This window comes from Paralichthys olivaceus, chromosome 10 (genome assembly GCF_024713975.1).
Source record: "Paralichthys olivaceus isolate ysfri-2021 chromosome 10, ASM2471397v2, whole genome shotgun sequence".
NCBI lineage: Eukaryota > Metazoa > Chordata > Actinopteri > Pleuronectiformes > Paralichthyidae > Paralichthys > Paralichthys olivaceus.
Window position 1 is genome coordinate 5,511,814 of NC_091102.1, and position 25,386 is coordinate 5,537,199.

General features: G+C 40.7%; 2 protein-coding genes and 1 long non-coding RNA gene across 3 annotated transcripts in view; 2 read left to right on the plus strand and 1 right to left on the minus strand.

The window, feature by feature from the left end:
- Positions 1-245: 245 nt before the first annotated feature.
- Positions 246-2,209, minus strand: cfap97d2 (CFAP97 domain containing 2). Its single transcript, XM_020100740.2, has 6 exons — positions 1,968-2,209; positions 1,722-1,824; positions 1,495-1,575; positions 1,131-1,249; positions 817-1,003; positions 246-693 (listed from the first exon to the last, which is right to left on the minus strand). The coding sequence occupies exons 2-6, from the start codon at positions 1,818-1,820 to the stop codon at positions 421-423; spliced, it is 759 nt and encodes a 252-aa protein (XP_019956299.2). The 5' UTR covers positions 1,821-1,824; positions 1,968-2,209; the 3' UTR covers positions 246-420.
- Positions 2,210-4,291: 2,082 nt separating this feature from the next.
- LOC138411753 (uncharacterized) lies at positions 4,292-5,840 on the plus strand. Its single transcript, XR_011244240.1, has 2 exons — positions 4,292-4,362; positions 4,467-5,840. It is a non-coding gene; the product is annotated as an uncharacterized lncRNA (long non-coding RNA).
- Positions 5,841-11,698: 5,858 nt separating this feature from the next.
- Positions 11,699-25,386, plus strand: part of fgf14 (fibroblast growth factor 14) — an 86,887-nt gene continuing 73,199 nt past the window's right edge. The window contains exon 1 of the mRNA XM_020100758.2: positions 11,699-12,357. Within this exon, the coding sequence (XP_019956317.1) occupies positions 12,150-12,357 (208 nt within the window). The 5' untranslated portion in view covers positions 11,699-12,149. The remainder of the gene's footprint in view (positions 12,358-25,386) is intronic.

The window sequence follows — 25,386 nt, forward strand, 5'->3', positions numbered from 1 at the left end:
TGCAACTTCACCACTAGAGGTCACTAAATTCTACACATTTGACCTTTAACCTTTTTTTTTGTTGTAGTTAAAGAAATACTGGACAAAAAGCAGTACAGCCCCACTGTTCCCTTATGAAGCCACAACTAATTTGCAAAATGCTCGTAGATATCTTTTTCCTAAACATGCTTGATTTCTCTCATCTACATCAATTGTTCTCTGAGAAATCAATGGAAAAGAGGAAAATCTCACAATGAAAAAAAAAATCCTGGATCCACAAAAACATTTAATTCTTTTTTTTCGACCCATTCAGCAAAATACAACAAATACACAAAACATACAACAAACATGTGTTTCAGATGTGAGGGACATTTCAGATCCACCAGGAGCTACGGACTTTTCAACAGTGCGTGGTTGTTTATTTCTTTATCTCTTGTAATTCTAAGTAGCCTGAGAGGATCCAGGACTTTCAGGCATATCTGCTGAGGTGGATTTCCCAGGCACATCTGCATCAGGGTCAGGGTGTTTATCTGTGTCCTGCTGATTCTCTGTTCCTGTATCTTTTGTCTCGCTGGTTCCTTTTTTAATTTCATTTCCCCCAGATGTTGTCTTGGCCTTTGTTTTGTTGCTTGCAGGGCTGTGTGTGGTTGCATCTGTGTTTATCTTTTGCTCTTCGTCACAACCACTGCTTCGCTTGCTGGGTTTGTCTTGCCCCTGGTGTTGACATAGAAAATTAATTCTTTATTATGGTGCAAAACAAAGGTCACAATACAGTTTAGGAGGGGATTTTAATTATCATAACACATTATATTTAATGTATGGATTGTGCTCAATAACCTTTTGCATCTTTGCTCCTCCTCTTGGGTACAGTGCGATGCTGTCCATCAACTTGAGTGTTTTGAGCCAGTCATCATGCCAGCTCCTGACATTATAGTGAGGCCTGCACTGGCTCAGGTGGAACAGGATCATTTGATTCTCCTCGGTGATACGGATCAACTCCAGCTGTCGCTTCTCTTTGCCAAGGCTGCAATAACAAGCAGAGCACAGGCTGTACAACTGGGCTTTTCAAATATGTCTTGGCAAAACAACTTCAAATCTGTGTTTCACCACAACATGGATGGTTTTGCCGTGAACCCCAAAGCCTAACTGACCTTTTCTTGTCATAGTTATTTCTGTTGTCAACTCCTCCAGTCGTCCTCATGATGTGTGAGATTTTTTCCATGAGCATATTGTTTTCCTGCTGAATCCTCAGTGTCCTCTCCTCTTCAAGCTTAACCAGATGATTAAAATAGAAAAATGATGCTGATTTACACAAGAGGGATGACCTCGTTACTGCATTTTATCACTGCATCTGTTTTATTCTGAATAAAGGTTGGATACGATAAATGGTGGTAATCATTTTCTATCATTTTTTGGGTATGAAACTTTACTTGATGGTATCAGCACTGAAACGTCTGCTGCCAACGTATGGACATGAAGTGAACTGAGTTAAAAACATGAGCAATAAAGAGGAACCTGTTGTTTCTTCAGCTTCAGAGTCAGGTGACTATACGTCTTTGGTGGAGTTGTGTTTATTGTTGATTTAGCAGATTTTACCTTGGGAACAAAAACAAAGCAAATTAAAAAACATAAGTTTTGGCACACACACAAACAGGGTAGACAAAAATCAATTAGATTAGATTGCAGACAAAACAAAGAAACTGTGATAAACCAAAAAAAACAAAAGGCATGTGACTCCTGACCTTCCTCTTGTGCAAGTCATATGAAGCCTTATCAAATTTCTGCTGAAGTATTTGGTTTCCAGTTGGAAATGGGGGTGGATGTGTTAGATTCTGCATCATAGTCCTGTAAATAAAAGACATATGACAAAGTTATATAAAGCTCGCACCCAAACCACAAACAGAAGCACATGTGTTTTCATGGTGTGTTGTTCTCTTTAAGTGTTGTGAATGAATCATTGCTCCAACACTTGTGCGTCTCTGACTCACCTCACAGTCGGTAGCTGCCCCTGGGGTCTCAATATCACAACTCCTCATCTGCCCAATGTGTGTTCATGCTCTAAAACCGTTCCAGGTCGACTGGGGCTCGACGACGGGTCTGTTTTCTGCCAGTCATACATGGTTGCCATGACAGCAGCTGCAGCGAGCGGACATGAATGAATGGTTTCAAACGATGAGCTTGTTTAGTAAGAACCACACAGAGAAATGCATTCAGGCATAGAGACAGGCTAATTAGCGAGGGCACTGCGAAGAGAGAGAGAGAGGCTGCAAAAGAGCAGCAGCTCTGAGAAAATTCAAATTGAGTTTTAAACCGTGTTTGTGCTGTTTTGAAATATCTAAACACTGACATTAGAGTTCAGCTCATCAGTTGATCAGGCTGATTGTGGAATAAAGAATGTAGACTTATTTATTTGAATTGAATCTATCAGGTGAAGTTACTATGGCTCCCTACTTGTTGCATATACAGAAGATTACAGCCTTAGTAACAGTTACTTGGAAACTTAAATCAGAGCAGCTTCAATCAACACACTTAAGCATTCATACGGCACAATTCATACTCAGAGGTAGATTCAAGTTACTCTTCAGGGACCTTAAACACAACACAGAGACTATATGAAAATAAACCATTTTCAAACCAAAATGCACATTTTAAAACAATTAGTTAAAAAAAAATTCTCACAGAAAAACCTGCAGCCATTAAACACACTTCAAACTGTTGCCCGACAATAAAGGGAAAATATATATATTACACTAAATATTTATCGGCCTGTTTATCTTCTGGATAATAAAACACAACAGAGTGTTATATCAAATATTTGTTGAATGAATCCCTTCAGAGTGACTTCATGAATGAACATCTACATTACAACACTCCCCTCTACTGGCTCCATCTGGCTGTGATGGTTTTTGGTGAAACTGAGATCGTTACTTTTAATAATTTAAATCTCACGGTAGAATGAACAACCAAATCACTCGTGAAACTCTAAAAGATCAAATATATGAGAGGGTTTTATCAACCTCTTTTTTCATGCACTACAAAAAACTGAGTCTTGTTTTAATTTAATAATTTAAGTAAAAAATACTGTAACACACCTTGATTACTCATGAAAACATCTGGATTTATCAGTGTTGGTTTATATGTGCCATTACAAAGATATTCAAGATATGTCAATATTAATAGATTTTGCTATTTTGTGTATTAAACTATTAATACATTTAGACTAATTCTATTTTGCTCAGATATCAAATTCTGGTTAAATGTGGTAAGAAAAAGACAATCTACTTTAGTTTGTCGGTTCTTTAAGTAGCATCATTAATTAAGAGAGGATGACGTGTTTAAGATAATGAGGCTTGTTTTCATGTCCTGTTCTGTACATCTGGGGATGCTACCAGCTCCGAGAAGGTCTCACTGGTGATTTTCATTGTACTCTACTGTGGGAATAAGTACCAGGAAAGAAAGTCTCTGTGGAACAGGGGAAGTTCAGTAAGACCTCATACACACACCAACATAATGTGTGTGTGTGTGCGCGTGTGTGCACTGCTTTCCTCGTGAAGCTGGTTTTAATCTTGAAGCTAATATGATAAGATAAGCTAAGATAAGATAAGATAAGATAAGATAAGATAAGATAAGATAAGATATGATAAGATAAGATAAGATAATCCTTTATTTGTCCCACAATGTGGAAATGTATTAGTATGTAATATGTAACATGGAATACTTACAATATAAAAAATATAGAAAAATATGAATTGAATTAAACTAATGCAAACAGTGTAAATGTATATGTATATAAAATGATCTGTTGTTATGCATTGTATGCGCTGCATGACGATCAGAAGGAGGAATAAAACAACTGCTGCTGCAGCTGTGAAAACACTTCAGTCAGTGAAAATATTATTTCTACTTTATCATAAAAGAACTTGAATTTGTAAGTGCAATACTCAAATCTGGACCCTGGATATCCCAACTCGATGACTATTCATATTTGATTATAGTAATACAGATACATAGTGGTTAAGTTTGATTTGCAAAACAAACCAATAATTTAAGGAAGTAGTTCTTTTTGTATTTCTCATATAATGACACTGTGAACAGAAACATTAGAATATGTGTGTGTGTGTGTGTGTGTAAGAATCAAAACAGACCAAAAAAGTTGAGTAATGATGGAAACCTCTGCAGAGGTTGAGGGACCAACAATATTTTTCAAACTTGTGAAAATGGCAGCAGAGGAAAGAGGAACATGCGACTGACAGTTGGTGATGTAATTTCCACATCATGTGTAACGAGGACGCACACGATGAAGTAAAGAGTTCATTTTTAGGTCAAGTGAACAAAGCAGCTGGTGAGTATTTTGGCGGTCAGAAGCTGTGATCGTCATTTCAGGTGAGTGCACAACAGCCTTGTTTGATTTGCGATAGCTCCACCCTGTCAGAGTCCATGCACAGCGTAGTGCATGAGAGTGTACTAATTGAAGTATCTGATTTCAGACGCAGCAACCGTCTCCACTGATTGAGAAAAATACCAGGATTTCCCTTGGAGCTTATATTTTTCTCGTCGATGCCTGTGGCAAGAACCACAGTGAGAACAGAGTCTGAGCATTTCCCCAAGGTCAGGATCTGGATCAGGTTTTTTTTCTGTGTGATGGAAAGAGACTACGGTAACAGGTCCCTTGAGACGATCCTGTTTAGCTGTGGCTGCATCACTGACTCCCTGTTAGGATTTACTGAACACTCACCTGTGATCGAGGAGTTTGATTTTGCAGCCTTTGTACAAAGTAAAGCCTCATTTTCTCTGATTATTGATGCATGTATCAAGTTGTCTTCAACAGTCATGCGTCGTGAGAGGACCAGGCCAAGAGAAGGTGTCTCTCAGTGATCACCTATCAGATTGTTGCTCAAGAGGCATTATAAACGCCATTTTGACCTTTTTAAAAATAGAAACAGAGATTAGAGATGTCTCTGGACACCAATGACTTCTTTTGGAGTTGACCCTGTTCTGCCACAATATAGTAAGGATACATCTCAGTTGTATTTACCAGCAAAATCCTAAACAAAACTAATTTCCAAACAGTTTCCTTGGTTAATAATGACAAAACCTTAACTCAGACAAAACTGAAAAACCCTTCTCCTATAAAGACAGGAGTTTTAAAGCAACACAGTTTTCAGCTAATGGATGGCAGAATATGTAACGACTCTGAGGCACTATACGCTCTCAGCCCTGCCGCTTCATTAATGCCGCCGAGGTACAGAAGAATGGATGGCTTGACTCAGAAATAGGCTTTATCCCCGTGAAAGTGGCTCTGTTGACGACAGTTTGGCGCAGACATGCTGCACTTCCTCCTGAATGCAGGAAGTTTGCCCCATTTATCACTCAAACCCGCACAGGCCTATAATCACGGATAGATCTGTGCTATGAAAGGCTGTAAATAATGAAAGATGCCGTCTTTACAAGTTAAAAAAGAACCACAGTGCCGTTACATAACAGCAGAATGAGTTATGAGGATGACAATTTAACCGGAGCACAGTTACATGCTGAACTCATCAACTGCAGTTAGCCAAGACAAACACAGATTTATTCTTTTTAGATGTAACCTCGGTTCTGATCACAATTATGAATGTTCTTCTGTTACCCTTAGCAACTTCAGCTTTTCTGAGCATCTCAGCTTTGTGGTTTCTGGTAAGATTCCTTTTTCTTGTATCTTGGTTTAAAACCTGCAAAAAGCAAACAGTTCGTCTCAGTCTTTATTGATTTTAATATGTGTCTCTGTCACAGTTTTCTGCCTCAAAAAAAAAAAAACTACTCCTAAAGACATGTGCTTATCCCAGTTGGAGACAGAATATGTGTCCATACTGAGAAATTGACTTCATATAGTGTTTTTCTTGTCTTTGTGTCCACATTCACTCGGTCACACGAAAATCAAACCAAGCTGAGTATGAACGATGTCTTAAAACTTTACAAATGAACACAATATGTTTTTACAGTGAAATAAAATAATGAAATAATTATTATGTCATATATGTACAGCAGAATTCGGGACTATGAATACGTCAAATAAAATATTATTATATAATAATATACATAATAATATATTCTAATTATATTATATAATATAAAACCTGGCTACTCTGATGCCAAGTAAAGAGGAGGATATCCTGATGGTATCACATCGATTGTCCTCCTACTTGTTGCGATGCTCTTGTGCCAATTGTGCACAATCATCTTTTATCCTCCTTGTTACAGTGACTTGTACAATCTGTACATGTCTGTAGAGGGGGAGCAGGATAGAGTGCACGGAGCAGAGCACACTGATTCACTACATGACAGATCAGTGGTTAAAGAGAGGGCGAAATAGCTGGAATATTGATTATCTTGTTGGCGCAGCAGGAACTAATCAATCGCATGACAGCACACGGCTGTGTACGTTTGGGTAGAGCCCGGCTTCATGAGCGTGTTACAGCCAGATGGAGGAGAGCAAAGCATCTCATTGAGAGAAAAGAAAACAAGGAGAATAAACACAGAAAGAAGTCTGTTAAAAACACAAATGGATCAAACCAAACTGTAAAGCAGTAGGAGAGAGCTCAAAAGAAAAGTGTTTCTATGACACGGAAACAAATATGTTGACACTTCTCACTGGACAGGAAACTCCATCAGAGATGATTATAAAAGGACATGAATTGAGTGGGTTTTATTTTAGGCCCGTGTGCATCATTAAGATGTGTGCGTGTGGAGTTCGCTGAACGATGCTTGGCATGAAAGCGACCACTGCAGCATTCATTACTGATATCAACTCACTTATTCACAGCTTTATCTGACTGTGGGCTCGTCCTCATGCTTTGGGTGACTGATCGGTGAAAGCACTGAGGACGGTGCCTCGCCCAAAGGAAAACTGAGAAGATCTACATTTCAACCACATGCCTTTTGTGACAGATGGCTCCAAATATAGAAAATACAGGACCGCATAGAAACCATGAACGATCTCATAGCTGTTTTTTGTTTTTTAATAGAGTGGGGGGGGGGCGGGTGAAGTCCCTGTGGTGAAACGAAGACCATTAAATTCATTAAACAGTTGAAATCAATGCAAAGTTGATTACATCTCCAACTGCTCTCCTATATTTCTGAGACTCGACAGGGTTTATCGAACATCTATGAAATGGACCCTGAGGTTTTGTGGGAGAAGTGGACGAGGTCTAACATTAGAGTGAAGGAGTCTTATGATGTCCGATCACTCTGTTACTGTAATGAGCACAGGACGCCGTCTACACTGGGGTCTACATTACAAATATGTGATATATATACAGAGGCAGAGTCGAACAGGGTGCAATCATTGTAAGTGATGAGAGGCATCCGCTCGCCTCCTCATTTAAACTAGTATTGACCTGCTCTCTTTACAAACAACAGATGTCTTTATTTATTCATTCATTTATCCCACAAGTGTTGTGCTATGTTGTGTTATGTTGTGTTGTGTTGTGTTGTGCTTCTGTTCTGTTCTGTTATTCTAGTATACTTATCTGTGTATACTGACAGGTGTGTGACCCTCACAGCTATTATAATACTGAGCTGTGTATCCTGGTGGACAGAATTGCAGTCTCTCACCAGTGCTCTGCACTCCCTGGGACTGTGGGCTGGTTTGCTTGTACAGTGGAGGGTGTCTAAATCTGCACTGGGCCTGTGTCATTGACCTTATCTCTCTGCAGTAATGAATACCGCTGGTCACAGTGGATTTTAAAGAGGAGTTGGTCATTATGTGTGTGGGATTCCACAATTTGCTCCATTGCTCTTTGCCCTATTAGTCACAACGTGGGCGCGCTGGAGAGGTTGTAGAGCTGATACCTAAACATCACACGTGGCGCTGTGTTTGAGCATCAGTGAGCAGGAACTGACAAATCTGGAAGCTTGTGTGTCTTTTACATATCTCTGCTCCAGCATCTCCATATGTGGTATGACATCCACCCACTATGATATAATTAACAGCTGCATCAGTCTAATCCAGTGAGTTGTGTGGTGGATTTAGGAGTTATGGTCTAAAAGTTTGCCATGAGCACTTCAGTGTGTGTGTTTGTGTGTGTGTGTGTGTGTGTGTGTGTGTGTGTATGGTCATGACTGGGTTCACAGCAGCTGTTCATTTTCTACTGAGCACTTGCTCTGAGCACTGCCAAACAGCTCATGCTCCATCTCTGATTGGTAGACATGTTGGCTGCGGGTGACGGACATACATGTGGTCCCACTGTAGCGTTCCCTGAAAGCGTTGGCCCTGACTTGGGCAAAAGCACAGGTTTCTAAATTTAATCATACAAGGCTAAGTAAGGAAGTAAACTTTGTTGCACGAATGACAGAATGTTGACAAAGCTTTATTATATTACTTTGAATTATCCAAACAAAGTTTAAGTCCAAAAATATATTGCCCAATTACTGGTTTATTCATTTCAGTTATGTTGACTATTTAATTTTCTAACTTAAAGTGTCAGTTCCAAATTACAAGTCAATTATGTCCGGATTGTTGCGAAGGATTTTTATGAAGTTATGTTTCTTATGTGTTTAACTTTTCTGAATCCCTTCATACAAACCAGAATTCTTCACATTATACTTGCATGTGTGCGCTTGTTTAAACGTGTACAGTAAAACCACAGAGACCAGGAGTTAAACTGGGTCCAGTTCATTTGTCTCTGTGCATCTTAACTCAAGATATTTTTCCCCATCAGGAGAAATCCGTCTGTTAAACACTCACAGGGGAGCCACTTCCTGCCGGCTGCAGCCTGAGCAATCAAAAAGAAGTATTCTAATGATCCCTGACAAAATTGTCGGAGGATATCCTCCAGGGTGCGATGATACTTCACATTACAGTGGATGGATCGATAGGGTGGATGACATGAGAGGCCTCTGCAGAGTGAGAGAAGTGGAGCGCCTGCAGTGTACTCCTCCGACGTGCTGATTCCACAATGAGTCAATTTGACCCCACGCGTGCAAACTGCTCAAATAAAGCATTCACCCTTTATCTGGGGCGTCGTACTGGAGACATGTGTGAGTGTGGCGTTCTGCGGCTTTGTGTGTGTGCAACAAATGTGTTCGCTGGCATGCAGCACGTGCAAACTGCCAGTAATTGAACGTTTGATGTCTATTATTAAAAATCAATTTGAAATTCTTCGCAGTTAGCTTTTACACAGTGACACGGCAAAAATGATAACACTGCGTATATAAGAAAAGTCAATCAGGAAACATTTTGTTTCAAAGTGGCCCACGTCCCAGAGGAACCAGTTATCACACACAACTGACAAGACCTGGGCGCCACAAAACTAGGTCATTAAAGTGGATTAATGCTGTAATTCAGAGATGAACACACAACACAACCCCACTAATGAACTCCTGCAGACTCTCATCAAGCCTCCCGCGCTGTGGTTAATATTGTTTATGCAAAACTCAGCGGTTTTTTGTGTCTCAGTTCTGCTCACAGGAAGTCACATCAGGTAAAAGAAGCTTTTTAATTATGACTCTTCTATTTATATATTGTGTTAATTGTCCATAAAAAATGATGATTTTGAAAAATAATTTATTGAGAAATGTTGTGTGGAGTATGTTTTTAACTGACTAGTAAAGGTTTCTGTTACAGGCACGACGTTACATTGCATCACTTTTTCTTAGTTGACATAAGAGTGATAGCATAGCAACATAGCAATGACAAAGCAAACTGCCTCCACAAAACGTGTTGAAATGGTCATTTTACTGCTAGGATTCTAAAATGAAAACTGAATAACAAAAACCAAGCAGTTTTAATCGTTTTACTCCATTACTGTCTTGCTCGCCTGAGAGTAGCCATTTTGAAATTTCTGATTGAGCCAGAACGTCGTGACGGTTTGATTTCTGTACCCATAATGCTGATGAGTTAGTACTGTTCAGGTTTACAATGTGTCATAGGCATATACGTTACTTAAACGCTCGTTTTGGAAGTAATTCTGAAAATGGAATGTTTCCCACTAAGTTCAAATGAACCCATATTTACAGCAAATCACCAAATAAGAGAGAATTCAATACTCATCCCTGACTAATACATTTAAAATAGCAGGAGAGGAGATAAAATGTGCAGTTTGTAAGTAGGTCATTTGTTCCTCCTGGGGCTATAATCTTGGTCGTTAGTGTTTCCTTGTACTTTTGGTTTACTGGCAAACACTGTGTAGCACCTGTGAGTGGGGTCAAACTACACTGAGCAGCTAATGGGTCCTCTTCCAAATACTGGCAGACAGACGGACTTCTGCCACTTGTGCTGGGAGGGAGTCACGCTGACAGATCTGAAGTATGAAAAACACATTCAACAGAGAAACAGTAACAGCAAACCGAGCTGGAGCCGCGAAGCAAATTTGAAAATGATTTTGGTTGGAAAAAAAAAAGAAAATGGAAGTTTGCTTTTGACACACACACACACACACACACACACACACTGTTTCCATAACCCCTGCCTGGTGAGGGCACAGACATAATCAGGGGAAAACAATATTGTCTTCTCTCGTACTGTGTGATGGAAAATGTTTTAATCCTTGGAGAAAAGAAGTCACATGGTGGAAACAGTCGTCATGAGCAACACTAGCCACCTCCTGATCCTCTGGGGTGCAGGAACTAAACAGCACCAGAGGAAACACAATCATTCAATCATACATTTCAATGTACTGATGTATTGTCGTAGAATAATGTCACTATTAATGTGTGCTTTTTATTTACTTCAATGCGTTTTTCAATCAATCTAATTTTATTCGTACAGCCCATATCCAAAATATTAATTTTCCTCGTGGGTCAGTGTGAGTGTGGAAAAACTTCCAATTAAAACACATTCATAAAAGAAAAGGGAGAGAGTGACATGTGAAGGACTCCTCTGTATTTATACAAAAGAAAAAGTCTGATTGAGATGGTGCAGCAATGTTTGCCATTGATTCCTTCTGATCTGTGCTTAGTAAAGAATGATCTTATCTTAGGTTCATGATGAAGGAATTTACCTGTGAATTTTTAAATCATTGTCATATAATAACACCAGGGGATGATTCATGTTGCTATCCAGAGTTCTCATCAGTTATAATGAATATGTTTTGATTCATTCAACTTGCTGTGAGTGTTTGTGATCTGTTGCAGTGTCCTGTTGGCTTCTCTTTACTTTATACCTGCAGCTGACTTGACTCAGGTGCAAGCACCATCACACTGCAGGTGACTCCCAACACTTCTGTGCACATGTGTAGATCAACATCAGCCGCACATGTACAACTTATTTGAGAGCCAACAAGTGACACACTGAACACGACATGGTGAACGAAGAGCCTCTGACACGCAGAACACCTCATTTCCAGGACATTCGCAGTGAGGCGGTATGGGACAGTCATCTCATTCAGGTCATTAAAAAACATTTCCAGGAGCATCGGTGATATGACGGCGCAGGAACCACGTGTTTACGTAATGGAAAGCCAATCTTTCAATTGAACCCCTCCTCCGCGTCTATTTCCAACAGAGGTCCGGGCGCTACGGAGGAAATTAATGCACATGTTTCGAGCAGGCGCGCCGCACTTTTGGAGACGCCAGTGGCGCGGTGGTGCTGAGGAGGCTTGAGGAGAGAATACCCTGCAAAAAGAGACGAGGGGGGGAGAAGACACACACTCACTCACACACACACACTCTCTCTCTCACTCACTCACACACACACACCACGGAGCCTGGCTTTATGAACACAAGCGCTGCAGTGTGGGACCATACAAGAAGGAAACTGATGGTGGTGTCTGACCTCGCTGCTGCTGCTGTATAAGGAGGAGCGCATTGGACTTGATCCGGCAATGTGGTGTTGTGCTGGGGCTGTCATTGCAGCAGTCTGTGCCTAGGATGCATCCCTCCCCTGGCTTCTGATGCTGTGCAGATCCACCCTCCTCTCCTCAGAGTGATGAACTCACAGGCAATGGTTCTCTCCTCGGAAACCCGCCGTGTTCCACTGTTCTCACGTTAGTTGTGTTTTTGTTTTCCCGGCGGCACCGTCTCCCTCCCGGTGCGACACATGCAATTTCCAGAGTATATTCTCCACCGTCGACTAGTTGAGGAGGCATCTTTCTTACGCGTTTTATTACGAAGTCTGACAGACAGTGAATATTTTCTTTTTTTTTTGCCACGTGAATGAAAACGCATAGGACTTGGATACACCTGATTTTTCTATGATACAATTGGCATCCTTGTCCTGGGGAACTGATCCTATTGTGTTATTATGCAACCGCAAGGATCTCATCTATATCTGGGTGTTTAAGCCACTGGATTGCTCTTCGCCCAAATCAATGTGGTTTCTTTGGAACATTTTCAGCAAAGGAACGCATATGCTGCAGTGTCTTTGTGGCAAGAGTCTTAAGAAAAACAAGAATCCAAGTGGTAAGCGCATCACCATTACGCCCGTGCACTCCCCTCCGTTCCTCTGCGAACCGGCGCTGATGTGCGTGAGAGAGACCGGAGTGTGCGTGTGTGCATGTGCGTGTGTTTGTTGTAACGGTGATAGATCTGCAATCATATTCCTGCAGCGAGTGGATCATGCAGAGGCGCCGGTAGGAGGGGGGAACAACTTATTCTGTGCAGCTACACTCTCGGCGAGCCCATGGTTTTTTTGGGGGACGCGCAGCGCACACACGCACACACAATAAAAGCCCACCCCCCCACCCATGCTGCATCACCACGGCACCATGATCGCCTAACTTTTTAAATAGCACACATACACACATGCAAACACACATGCACGAGATGTAATTGCACTGGATCAGATCCACGCACACTGCTCCATTCCCCTTTATAACCAGATTATTCCATCCTCGGGTTTGCTGCAGCAGCGTTCCCCCCCTCTCTGCAACACCACTTCAATGGGCTCTGTTTTCAGCGAGCCAGCCGGAGGAGACAGACCCTCACGTCTGTCTCCTCCTCTGTGCCTCTGTGCATCATGACAAATGGGGAAAACGTGATTTTATCTCAGCACTTGACTTGGTTTTTCTGTGTGTGTTGGAGGCAGCCAGGGCAGCAGAGGTGCGATTAGGACACGAGGAGAGGGAACTGCACTAATGCGAATCCTGCATCTGAGCAGCAGACAGATATTAAAGCAGCACACAAGCCTTCAGGATCACACAGACAGTTGTTGGTTAGAATTTGGGGATCATTGAATAACACAGTGTAGAGTATCAGGTGTGTTTATTTCAACAGGCTGTTAAGAAAAGCTCCATGCAGGTGGAGGAGGAGGAGGAGGAGGAGAGCAGGCAGTGCGGGTGACTTCAGCTCAGCTTGTGGGTTTGAAGATGATGTGCTCAGCAGCAGTATTCAGTTCCTCCACACTGCAACTGCAGTGTAGTAGATCATCATCACACTGGACTGTTTTGCCACGCTGATACTGCAGGAGCTACGACAAAAACACTGCCTGCTATCATCTACAGCACACAGTCTGTTTTATAAAGGCTCCCACTGGGTTTCTCCAGGATGTCGCTGCACACTTTAGATGACAGTCAAGGCACAGTTAGGCCCCACTTCCACGTAGCAACTATTCTAATTGTATTTTAATACTTGTAAAGCTAAATAGCTGCTTTCCAGAGAAGAGGAAGTTACATTTTGGGGGTAAAGAATCCCTCACAGGTTATTTGGAGACATTTCTCTTGTCAAGATCAGGCACAAAGAAAGAATAGAACAGGTGTACAAAGTGGCATTGATTCTTAGATAAATGGTTTGCAGACAATGGATGGAGAAACCATGGATCCAGCTCGGCTGTGCTGTTGACCTCTCCAAGGTGTATACACCAAAGGATAAGCGGTATGGAGAATGGATGTATATGGGCAAAATGGAGATATATTATTTCCAAATGTCAACCATGTTAGTTTTAAGGAGTCGCAACTTTGAAAAAGATCATGTTTAGCGAAGAAAATATTTTGTTTTCCAGATGTTTATGGGACTAGAAATGTGGAAATATCTTGAAACCACTGGTTATTGTTACTACACAACCTGTGAGCTCCTTCAAAGTTTGTCTTGTATTCATCTTTGAAAGAATAAGGCAGCATGGATTCAGCAGTGTAAGGTGTAATGTGCAGTAAAAGCATAATTTGGAGCTTAGCCTCAGTAACTGACTGTTACCTCCCCAGCTCATGCTTCAACACCATGCAGCCGGTCGAAAACACTGAGACTCACTGTCAGACGTATGAAATACGAAGCCGTGTGCCTTTCAAAACAACAATACTCCACTTTTAACCTTTTGGACGCTCATTATTGAATTATCGTGAACTGATGGCGTGGGCACAACGGTCAGGGTTTGTGCTGAAGCAGCAGACAGAGCCGCTAGTTTACTGTGAAATGAAGTGGGCCAAGATGCAGACTGTGTCAGTGGGGTGCTGTACTGTTTCTTATCACTCAGAGCTGCTAACATTTTTGAAGCCACACCGTCAAACAAATCACACAACAGGTTTATTTCAGCTACAGAGGGGCCTTCAACAACCTCAGAGGAGTTTTTCTCCCTTCGAGCATCTCAGCTGTAGCAGGATGGAGGCTCCTCTGTCGGCAGGTGTTTCCAGCACAGTGCTCACCAGGTTTGGGCTGAAAAAGGCCCAGATAGAGTGCTCCTTGCTTGTTGGCTGTATTCTCAGCAATGCAACACAACTGAACTGAGAACACAGAGAGTCAAAGACAATCAGGCTGTATCAATACGACTGTCAGCCTTTGTCCACATACAGACATCTGTGTTCTAGTTCAGTGTTTGTTATCTGTATCCTTTTCTACATTGAAAAACTTCCCTGCTCTACATCACTATTGTATCTAAAGACATTGAAGGTTCTACTGAGGGATGTAATCAGGGGAAAATTAAGAGCAAGACCTTTTTGCTAATTTCTGTAACAAGAGCCTATGCCTGTGTTGAACATTGGGGGATTGAGGTCAAACGTTATTGTCAAATACTCTAGATAACTCTAATTATTCTCTCTTGACGATAAGTAATCACATGATATACCTTAGAAATAATCACTTACTATGTCATACTTGCCAGATAATATCAATTAGCCAAAGTAGCTACAATAAAATTCCGGTGGTAGATACTTCAGTATGTGTGTAGACGTGTGTGGAGAGTTAGTCTATACTTCATTGCGATTATGAGTAACCCTACATGTTTGTGAGCTTCCAGCATTTTGTCATTGTCATTGCTAGATACGTCATCGACAAGTACAGCATTGAATATTCACTCTTTTGTTTCACACTAAGTGGTACACTGCATTAGTCTGTACAAATATGGTAGATTTCTTGAAATGGATGGTTTTATATATGCAACACATGCAATGTTTTTTGTGCTGACATTAGATGGATTAAAGCATTTCCTCCCTTCGGAGTCCTCCTCACTCTAGAAGCTGTCACTTTGCTTCGTGAGGCTGAGGATTAGATAAAACCACAGAGAGATGCTGCATTCTGATGTCAGTGAAACGCTGGGTCAAAGTTGTGGCACGCAGCAGAATGACTCACTTTCTTGGTGGATCCATGGAAATGTGCCATCATGTAAAGACGACATTTCCCCTTTCAGCCCTTGTGCAAAATTGCCTTCAGATAAAGTCTCTCTAAGCCTTTATAGTCACTGACCTGTTAATTTTCTTCCAGCTGCATCACTGTTTTCCAGCAAGTTGTTTCATCTGTGGTAGCTTGTCCTTCGGGTCAGCGCTCTGGTACAACTGCTGACCTACCCTGTCCACTCTCTCGTCTCAGCATGGGAACATGTCTTTGAGTGAGTGTACTTCATTAAGTCAATTACGTACTGAAGTGACTCAGTGGAATGGATGGAGATACAGTAGGTGTCACCCTGCAGCCTGTGCAGTAGTCGTGAGAATGACCACAGAGTTGTCGCAGGAACACTTTGAGAACGTCATTGAGTTTTGCATCTACAATGAATAGCAGCGCTCTAATTTGGTGGTAAATGTTTGAGGAGAAAGTTATGTCATGATCTGCCATATGTAACAAAGGCCGACGTTTGAATGGGGCTCACTGACACATCCAGGGCTTTGTACTTTTGTGAAAGCCGTGAATGTGGAGAATGTGAAAGGCGAACAGCCAGCCTGCTGGGAGGGCAGTATTTCAGTGGATGTGTGAAGTCGCTAGGTGGCTTCCTGAGAGTAGCACAGCAGTGGCTCATTGACAGCAATGTGACAGCACAGGTCACAGAAAACCAAGGCATCCACGTGACGATGGCTCATAGCGGATCAAGTGAAACTCAACTGTATGGTGTGTGACAGAACCAGGAGGCCGGAGTGAAGCTTCAGCGCTGTAATGCTGTCGCTCGTCCTTGGTCCACGTGTACACTGAAGCTTTATCCCCCAAGCTCTGGCTTGACCTGAGAGCTATGGAGTTTTTTTATCTCCACGTCTGAGGATATGTTTTATTCCATCCAGACAAGAACACAAACACTCATGCCGGGCCAGTAGGTGGTGATAAAGTCGACATCAATGATCTGTCAAATACCAGAGAAGAAAGCTGCGGTCCAAGGAATATTGGGCGAGGTAGACATCTGTGAATGTGTGGCAGTGATGCTAAATTTAGCTGCAAACGTGAAGTTAGACCTAGCATTGCTAACCAGACGTAGAGATTCAAAGCTGACGTTGTTGTTTTTGGCTCATGCTCATCACACAAAGCAACAGTGAGCGATGACATCATCATTTCCCCAACGCTCAGTTTAACATGTACACAGAAGCAGTTTGCATAGTGGTTACAGTTTTTGAAAATCTATACTCTGGTAATTGTTCAAATTGTAGTTTTAGTTGTGGTGCTAGTTGCATGTGGTGACCCAAACTTCAAAATTCATTTAGCAAAATATCTGCGTTTGTGTGGACAATGAGACAATAACCTTGTTCTGATGCTGGAAATTCAGTTTAATAAAATATTTTGATTTGGGAGCAGGATGCAAATTAAGCCTTTGTTTAAAATCATAAAAACTGCAAATATACGTATATCAGCAACATCTAGAGATATATACGGCTGTAAACTGTAGTTGACAGGTTCAATGCTGTTGAAAGAATGATGCTGGACTCAGAATATCGAATGACCCCTTGATAAGCTGCATGTTCATGTGTCTGGATGTTGTTAGCTGCAATATCAAGTGGATGAATTTGTCAGTATCAGATATTCTTTTCACTAAGCACTGTTCTTTGCTGAGCAAAGACTTCCAGAGTGTAATCAGAAATTACAGGGGCATTTTAATGCTGAGTCTTTTTTTTACCATGTCATTTTACCTCAGAGCAAGAACCATATATCTCAAAATCAGCCTTTTCCAAATGAATGCAAGGGGGCCAGGATTTTTATACAGTTAAAGGGATTAATTTGTGCAGCATCAACATGCTAGTTTAATTTGTGGAGAGAAAGAAACAGCAGTGTAATTAAAGGGGAAGGGTATGATTCGAACACAAACTCCGACAATTTGATTAACAGCAGGGTTCGCTAAAAATACCCGCCTGTGTTTCACACAGGAACATCCTAAGTGTGTAAATGCACTAACTGCAGCCGCCTGTCTGACAATACGTATTATTAGGTGTCGCAGTTACCAAGTTTAGCTGGAGCTCACACGTATAAGGGTGTTAGGGACGCAGCAGAAAGGTAAAGGTGTAAAAAGTAAATTTAACTTTTTTAATTAAATTTAAATTATTTTTTTCAAATGATGAATAACTAAATACCCATACAGTTTACAATAGTAAGAAAAAACTACAAAATAAGGGCCCACACTTTAAGAGGCCAACTAAACAATAAGATAACCACAGCTTCAACACAAGTAACAGAGCTCCCCTATACAAGTGACACACAGGGGGTATATATATATATACACAGGTGGACTAGTCCAGACAGGCACACAGGGGAAAACTAAACAGACATACAACAATAACTACACAAACAAACTATCAACGTACAAAGAGAAAAAAAACTATCAAAATAAGTATATATTCAAATGAATAGGATTAACTTTAAACAAATAATAACAAAGTTAAACTAAGAAGTTTCAACCCATTCTTCAATCTGCTTTTGGCCTCCTCCACTTCCTGTGGGCTGGGCATAAAAGACCACTTCCTGCAGGCTTTGGGCTTCTTCCCTGAGGAGCTCGGTCCAAACAAAGGGTAAGTGTTACTGCAAATTAAAGAGAAAGACAGATTAACAAAAAAGACAGAACATTAGCTTAATCTATCGTGTGCACCCCACTTAGAAATTAAATCGAAATTTAATAAAGATGCACCAAGAACAAAGAACTATGTGTAATGATTTTACTGGAAAGAAATGTAGAATGTGACAAACTATACTAACACTGAGTGAGCTGATGGTGCAACCCCCACAAAGGGGAATTGTAGAACAGTACTTCTTCATACTATAAGTCTCATCTTCTTTCTAAAAATAGCTGACAGAGCACACATCCTCACAATGCAGTTCCATACAGAGAGAGGCACCATTATTATTATAGTGCACCATTGATAGGAAGCAAAAACGGTATCCTACTTTTTATTCATAAAAGGTTGATTTTCTCCTCACAGCCGCAGTGTAAGAACCCAAACAGATGTAGTCCTATTATGCTCTTCAGATCATTTTGTTGAGCGGGATGAACTGACATGTGACCGCAGTGGGTATTTGTCGTGGGTCAACAAGAAATATTGTCTCGCTCTCATCTCTTTTGGGGGCGCATGCGATAATAGCAGTGGCATCATCAGTTTTCACAGTGAATTAATTTGTCTCTGTCCTGCTCTTGAGAAATATGACCTGCAGGGGTGATGAGATTCAGGTTCCTGGCTGTGCGAGAAAGTCGCGTTTACATACAAATCATCTCATGCTATAGACAGTGTGCGTATAGAGGGAGAAAAGAAAAAGGGGGGAAAGGGAGCGAGTTGGGCTCAATGAGGTTCTATGAGTGTTTTAATATCTGTATAACGTATATTTATCTCTGCAACGGAGGTTGTGTTTCGTCTGCGTTTGTTTGTTACATATTTAGCAGGATTACACAAAAACTGCTCAATCCTGGATCCAGGAATTTACAGGTTTCAACATTTTCAGTCATGTTTAGGGTGATGATTTCTATGAATGTGTAAAATGGGATGCAGATCCAAATAAAGATCCAGATTTTATGTATATAAGGCATCTATTGGGCCTTGATGGAGATATGCACTCTATTTACTGCCGTGCTAGTTCCCAGATGTTCCTGATTGCAGAGGTGAGGGGAATGATGGGATATATGCGGTACTGGCTGGGTGCCCCAAAGTGTGACTCTGGTCACTGGACCTGCAGGTGGTTGGTTTCACAGCACAGCTCTCTCCTCAAGGTTAGAGTTGAAGGGAGTTCAGGAGACCATGAAATGAAACAGTTCTTTGGATGGATAAAATATTTTTTTCAAATTCCATTTATTATATGTTAGAAGCTTATTGGTGCATAAAAATACAGAAATAGATAAAACTGAGCCTCACAAACATTGTCAGCATGTTCTCCTGGTTTCTTTTTTCAGAAGTGAACTGTAAGTTGTGTTTTTTGGTTTTTGTGCTGCCATAGTATTTTTATATTTTATATTACAGATTGAAATTTATGTCACTGGATCATCCCACTGATAATTACCACCTGACTCTGCAGCTCCTCTCAGCTCTATGGAGAGATTCTGTGTGTTTTGGCTCAGCAGGCAGCTGCAAAAAACACACAGTCTCTGCTACCTGCTCAGCACCAGACAGCAGATGGATATGACTAGTAACTAGCAACTGGTTGGTGAACACAGTTGAGCATTTAGCAGCAAGATATTCCCTAAAAGGAGGATGAATATTGGACAAGTCACCATAACCATTTCAAAATGTCGGAGTTGCCGCGAGCTAACCCATGTGGCCAAACAAAAAATGTGAATACAGGTTTAAAGATTCAGTTCATACAGAGGTGCATGCTGCCTAAACTGGGAAAAACTGTATTTTCTTAACCTATGAAAGAACAAACAGATTTGAGCTGCAGACCGACTGAGTGAGAAGCGCTGATTAGTTGATTGTTTTGTGATTTGAGTCAAAGATGCAGTTTAATACCTGTGGTGTGTGAGGAGCATCATGTAGCTGAATGAGAATTACAGTGTGATTAATGTAAAAGACACTGAATCTGCAGAATTGAACAGCTTTGTGAGGAAGTGACTTATGTGTATATTTCATTAGGCTAATCACATCTGATTGAAGTGTGAAATCTCTATGCCCAAAAGGATTTCATACGAGTTCCTTTTCTTGGTTCAGGATGGCGGCTTTGTTTCTGCAGCTGTTTTAGTGATGTTTAAAGCTCAATCGACAGTTTGAGATACAATATAAACAAAGTATGAATGTATATCATGACATCTAGCAGTAGCATTGGCAACATGGCTAGAGTAAAACATCTGGTTGTATTTACTTAATGTTCAGTCAGCTGAATGGCAATCAAGTCCAAGGGGTTTTTAAGTTGTGGGCTATTGTGACGACAGTGTCAAATCTGTCGATGATGGACTGTAAAAACATCCATAAAGTTTTTACTGCCTCTGACTGTGTCTTTACTGGCCCTGTCTGTGTGCCTGTTCAGGGTGTGCATGAGTGTCCTACAATCACCAACAACACAAATAACACGATAACAGTGTCTGCTTCACACAGTGAGGATATGCGAATGTGCAGGTTTTCTTTTATTGTAATTAATCCAGTGTTTGGTAATGAAGTGCCCGTTGCTTTGGTAGTAATGTGTGTTTAGAGTTTAGATTGTAATCAAGCTCAATGAGTTTGACACATCAATGACGGGAGCTGATGTAACAAGAGACTTTTGCATTATTTAATCTAGTGTTTTCACTTTTTGCACAGAAAAGTCACCACTGTTTAAACTGACAGGTGCTAGGCCTCATTACAGTTTCTGAGCTCTGACTAGAAATATCAGCATTAGGGAGAGTTTCATGAACGGTCAACTGCTTCAGTTAAAATAATCTTTACTGACTGATATATTGCATCACTGTACAGTCACTGTAGTAAAACTAATCTGCCTGTGTGTATTACACTCAGCACTTTGGTCAGTAATTATTTTTTAAACAAGAAGACACTGGTTGAAAAACTTCTTTTTTTAAAGTCCATGTCAAGGACTTCCTAATTTCACTGACCTCTGTAGTTTATACCTGATTTACCGAGGACATGCTCAGTCCTGATGGCTCTATCTTTTCCCAGGAACACTGGGAAATTGAGGTGCATCTCGAAATAGTCATCACAGCAGGATAGGGTTGCCTGAGCTTTTCCCCACTTGGTTTTCTGCCCTGTGTCTCCTGGAGGCTTCATAAATCATCTTGTAATTTGGCTCATCCTCTGCTCTTAATAGCTGGAGCTCCATGACATATCCCCCATGTCTGACAGTGACGGTGTAGCGCTGTGTGAGGAGCGGGTGGTGTAACACAACTGTAAACAAGGTACATACGACATATCTAATAGATCTCTGAGGACTGGACACATGATAGCTGCTGTGGAGATATCGTGTTTTTTCAGGGCTCCTCGGTTGCACTGTGCTCTGATTCACAATAATGTGACAAAACAATGACGAAGAGAGAGAGAGAGAAAGAGATAATAATATTGCAGTTAGGCTACGTGATTATTTATTTACTGTTGCAGGAGTTGGAACAGTTGTGCAGCAGAGTTGATGGATTGGCTACATGCTCCTTTCTGAAGTTCATCATCATTACCTAAACACGCAGGAGGCGTCGGAGATGCCTCTTTGTACAAGTGATGTTAATCCTGCGAACATGAGAACATTTTTAATGGGCATGTAAAGAGCTTTTCTCTCCAGGGATCAGGGTATGAAACGATTACTGTGACAGTCCAATGCAATGTAGCCAATGATGTCAACTGCAATAAATGTAATATTTCTAAAATCTGCACTGATTTTAGTGCTTCACGTGCTGCTGCATTAGTGGCTGTTAACAAACAGCATGTCCTATGAAGGCTAGGTCATAGGTGAATTTAAAGGAGAACAATGTGGAAGTTAGCTGTGCATTTCTTTGCCTACTGTTGTGTGTTGTGTTTGTATGCCTAAGCAAGATTGTTGTTTTATTTGTGAAATGCGGTAACACAGAGGAACATGCTCCCTTTTTTTTCAGAAACACCAATGTATGATTAAGATTCAAGGAAAGGTGCATTTGTTGGTTTGAGGAAATGGAAAAAGAAATGTTCTAATGTATTTAATCATCATCATTAGTGGTTTATTTATTCAGCGTAATAAACCAAACCTCAGAAACTTGACACAGCAGCTTTGCTCTGTTTCTGGACGGCTCTCGTCTCACATCCACTCACTTCAGTGACCTCTGGAGCGCTCTTACATTCAGTCAGCATTTTTTATTCAAATGAAGTTTGAAGTTTATGTGTGGGAGTAAAAGATATTAACTTTTCACTTCATTCCAAAACTTTGAATTTGCATTATTTGGTGAATTTGGACCTTGCACTTAAATTTACATCAGTTTTTGTCTTTTTTTTTTTATATATCTGGTTGTAAAATTCATATTGATATTGAAACATTGTTCTCTCGCTGTAATGCTTCTCTATTCAGCGGCAACACTTTCCAAACAACAACTTAACTCATAAACAATCCTCTCCCACTGACATTTCTTCATTAGACTGAAAGCAGACATGATTATATGTGTTTACAGCGAAACCGTAGAACTGTTATTTAAGCTTTATATGTCAACATAACGCAATCTGAGAAGCTGCAAAGATGTGGTTATCTATATTAGAGGCCATTAGTGGTCACCAGAGATGAGAAGTTGTGTTTTATTCAAATGTCTCATTTTAAAAATACCCAGATACTCCAAAATTGCAGGTTGTTGTTTGATTTCTAACCCCTCAACCCACCATTTCTCTGTCTGTCTTCAAGAACCCTCTGTAATACACTAATTCATTTGTTCTGCTTCTATTCTAATACCCATGCTGCACATTGTAGTCCTCTCCTCTCCTTCCCTCCTCCCCGTCTGCTCTAATCCCAGATCTGGATCCAACCCAAAGTAGTGTTGTAATTTTATAACTTACAGTGATATGCTGTATATATTACTGTTATAAAGTCAAATTGATTTATGCTTGTGTTGAAAACAAAACAATGACCAGTAGCTCTTTGGTGCAGCTCCAGTAGCAGATGTAAATCTAATGCTGCACAGATGATCACATCACTGAAGACGGGTTAAATGTTAACGGAGAACCCTCAGTCATTCATTTATCTTGAGCCATATCGAGAGGAACATGCAGATTTCAAGTTTCTTCCTAGAAGCCTCCATTGAATTAGTGTCTATGTTCACTCTTGTATCTTCCAATGCAGGCCGGTGTCTACATCCATAAATATAACAAATACTGCTTAAAATTTCCATTTTTTGCAGTAACAGTACATTTAATTAAGTTTGTTTGATGAATAAAAAACCGATCAATTGTGACACAGTTTGATTGATTATCACTTTTGGTAAAGTACATGTGTTCTTATTTCTTTGTCATGGCTGTGCACTGTTGACGAATGTTATTTTATTTTCTCATCTTGATACAGATGAGAAAATAAAGTAGAAGTAAAATAAATAAACAAGAAAGTAACCAGAGTACTGTTGATAGGCCTCTCAAATGGAACATTGTAACCAAATAATGGCAAAACACAACAATCTGGTGAAGTAGGAAAGTAAAATTAGAGAAAATCTTAGTTTTAAGATACAATTATTTTTGGCAGAATCATTTTAATATGCTAATATAACCTGTTGATATTTCACCTGCTGTTGAAATAAAGAAATACTTTGCTGTGTGATCCAACAGCTGAAGTATAATAATACAGGGACTGACACAGTCTGCTGAGTGAGTCCCTCTATTATTATCAATATTGTTTCCAGTCCGTCATGTGGGAGCAGGAAATGATGCAGTGACATTAGCATGTTGCTGATGCTATTCAATGAGAAGGTTAGGTCTCGTTCCCTGTGGCGCTGATGACAGAAATGTTGCATCTTTAACCTTTATCAAACACTAGGCTGAACATACCACTACGTGTGTGTGTGTGTGTGTGTGTGTGTGTGTGTGTGTGTGTGTGTGTGTGTGTGTGTGTGTGTGTGTGTGTGTGTGTCAGATTGAGCCACAGTACATGTTACTACAAATCGCACAGCCAGAGGCACACTGATAAAGTGATGGCTTGCTAGGAGCAATGAGGACGGTTGGAGGGAAACACAGAGCGAGGTCAGCTGGCTCTGCTTCTTTCCTGTGCTGGAAGTACATTTCAATGATTTGATTATGATTGATTGCTGATATGATTTCATGACTCTCTGTTGGCCTGCAGCTCATTTATTACCGTTGTCCATCATCTGACTGTGCTCCCTGCTGATGGAATAAGCTGAACAGGATGCCCCCTCATTTTCTTTTTCTGTCACTTAAGGCTGCTGCTGCACACTAGAGGATAATCGGGCCGATTTTAGACCCGATTTGCCCCCTTTCCACAATTGTGGGGGGGCGTTTACCCACTGGAGGTCACTCGCTGCCAATTAGCTGGCCAAAAAACAGAACACACTTCTGAAATCACGCTCAATCATGCACGGTTCACACACTCCAGTTCAGAAGGTGGTGGTAATGCACCTAAAAGTTGTTTTCAAGAACTGAGGAAGATGCAAAGAAGTCATCTTAAGTTTCTGTGAGATTTCAAGTCTCTGGAATCTCCGCTGTAAAATCGTTTCATACAAACGGAGTGTGTGGCTTTATGTTCTGGCCAAATCGTCCAGTGTGTGCGTTCTGAAGATCATAAGCTCATTTTAGGAATCTTAATGTAATGATTCAAAATGACAAAATTATCTTAAAATGGTGAGAACCATAAAACAAAATGTACAGAAAGGTTTCAAAGTAGCTTGCTTAACTTTCTTGTGCTGTTCTGCTGGTTTTCTCTCAGGCTGTGATCTGCTTCGACAAAACATGTTGCTGCTTCTAATGTTTCTTTTTGGGATTGAGTTAAATAAAGTTTTATTTTGGTGGAAAACTTCATGTTTCTTTCTAAAGGCTGCAGTGTTGCTGCGCCGCTCTGTCTTCATCTCTTGTCGATGGCAGAACTGATTGTGTTTGTCTGGGTTGCCAGGCTTGTCTGAATGACCAGGTTGAAGTCACTCAGTCTGTCACTTTCTGTATTTCTCACCACTCGTGGTGCTCAGATAATCTGCCACTTGGCATCGTCTGTTCTGTGTTAAAATCCTAGTGCTCTTTAAATCTTTGATGGTTGACTAATTGTTGATGTACTTTAAATGATTTTTTTTTGGTTGAGATGTTCTGAAGAAGTCTCTGCTGAGGCTGTGTATTCAGAGTGTTCAGGTTTTGCGCTATTGCAGTCGGACGGACTAAAGATGTGTGAAATAGTGATGTCACACTGACGACATTATGACTTTGATAAGATATGTGCTCTCATATCGTGATACTGATACTTGAAACCTAAAGT

Excerpts from the sequence above, each read along its gene's own strand:
- cfap97d2 (XM_020100740.2), bottom strand. The coding sequence starts at position 1,820 with ATGATGCAGAATCTAACACATCCACCCCCATTTCCAACTGGAAACCAA. Across the intron at positions 1,250-1,494 it reads TGAAGCTGAAGAAACAACAG|CTTGAAGAGGAGAGGACACT; the intron begins GTTCCTCTTTAT and ends CATCTGGTTAAG. Across the intron at positions 1,004-1,130 it reads AATAACTATGACAAGAAAAG|CCTTGGCAAAGAGAAGCGAC; the intron begins GTCAGTTAGGCT and ends TTGTTATTGCAG.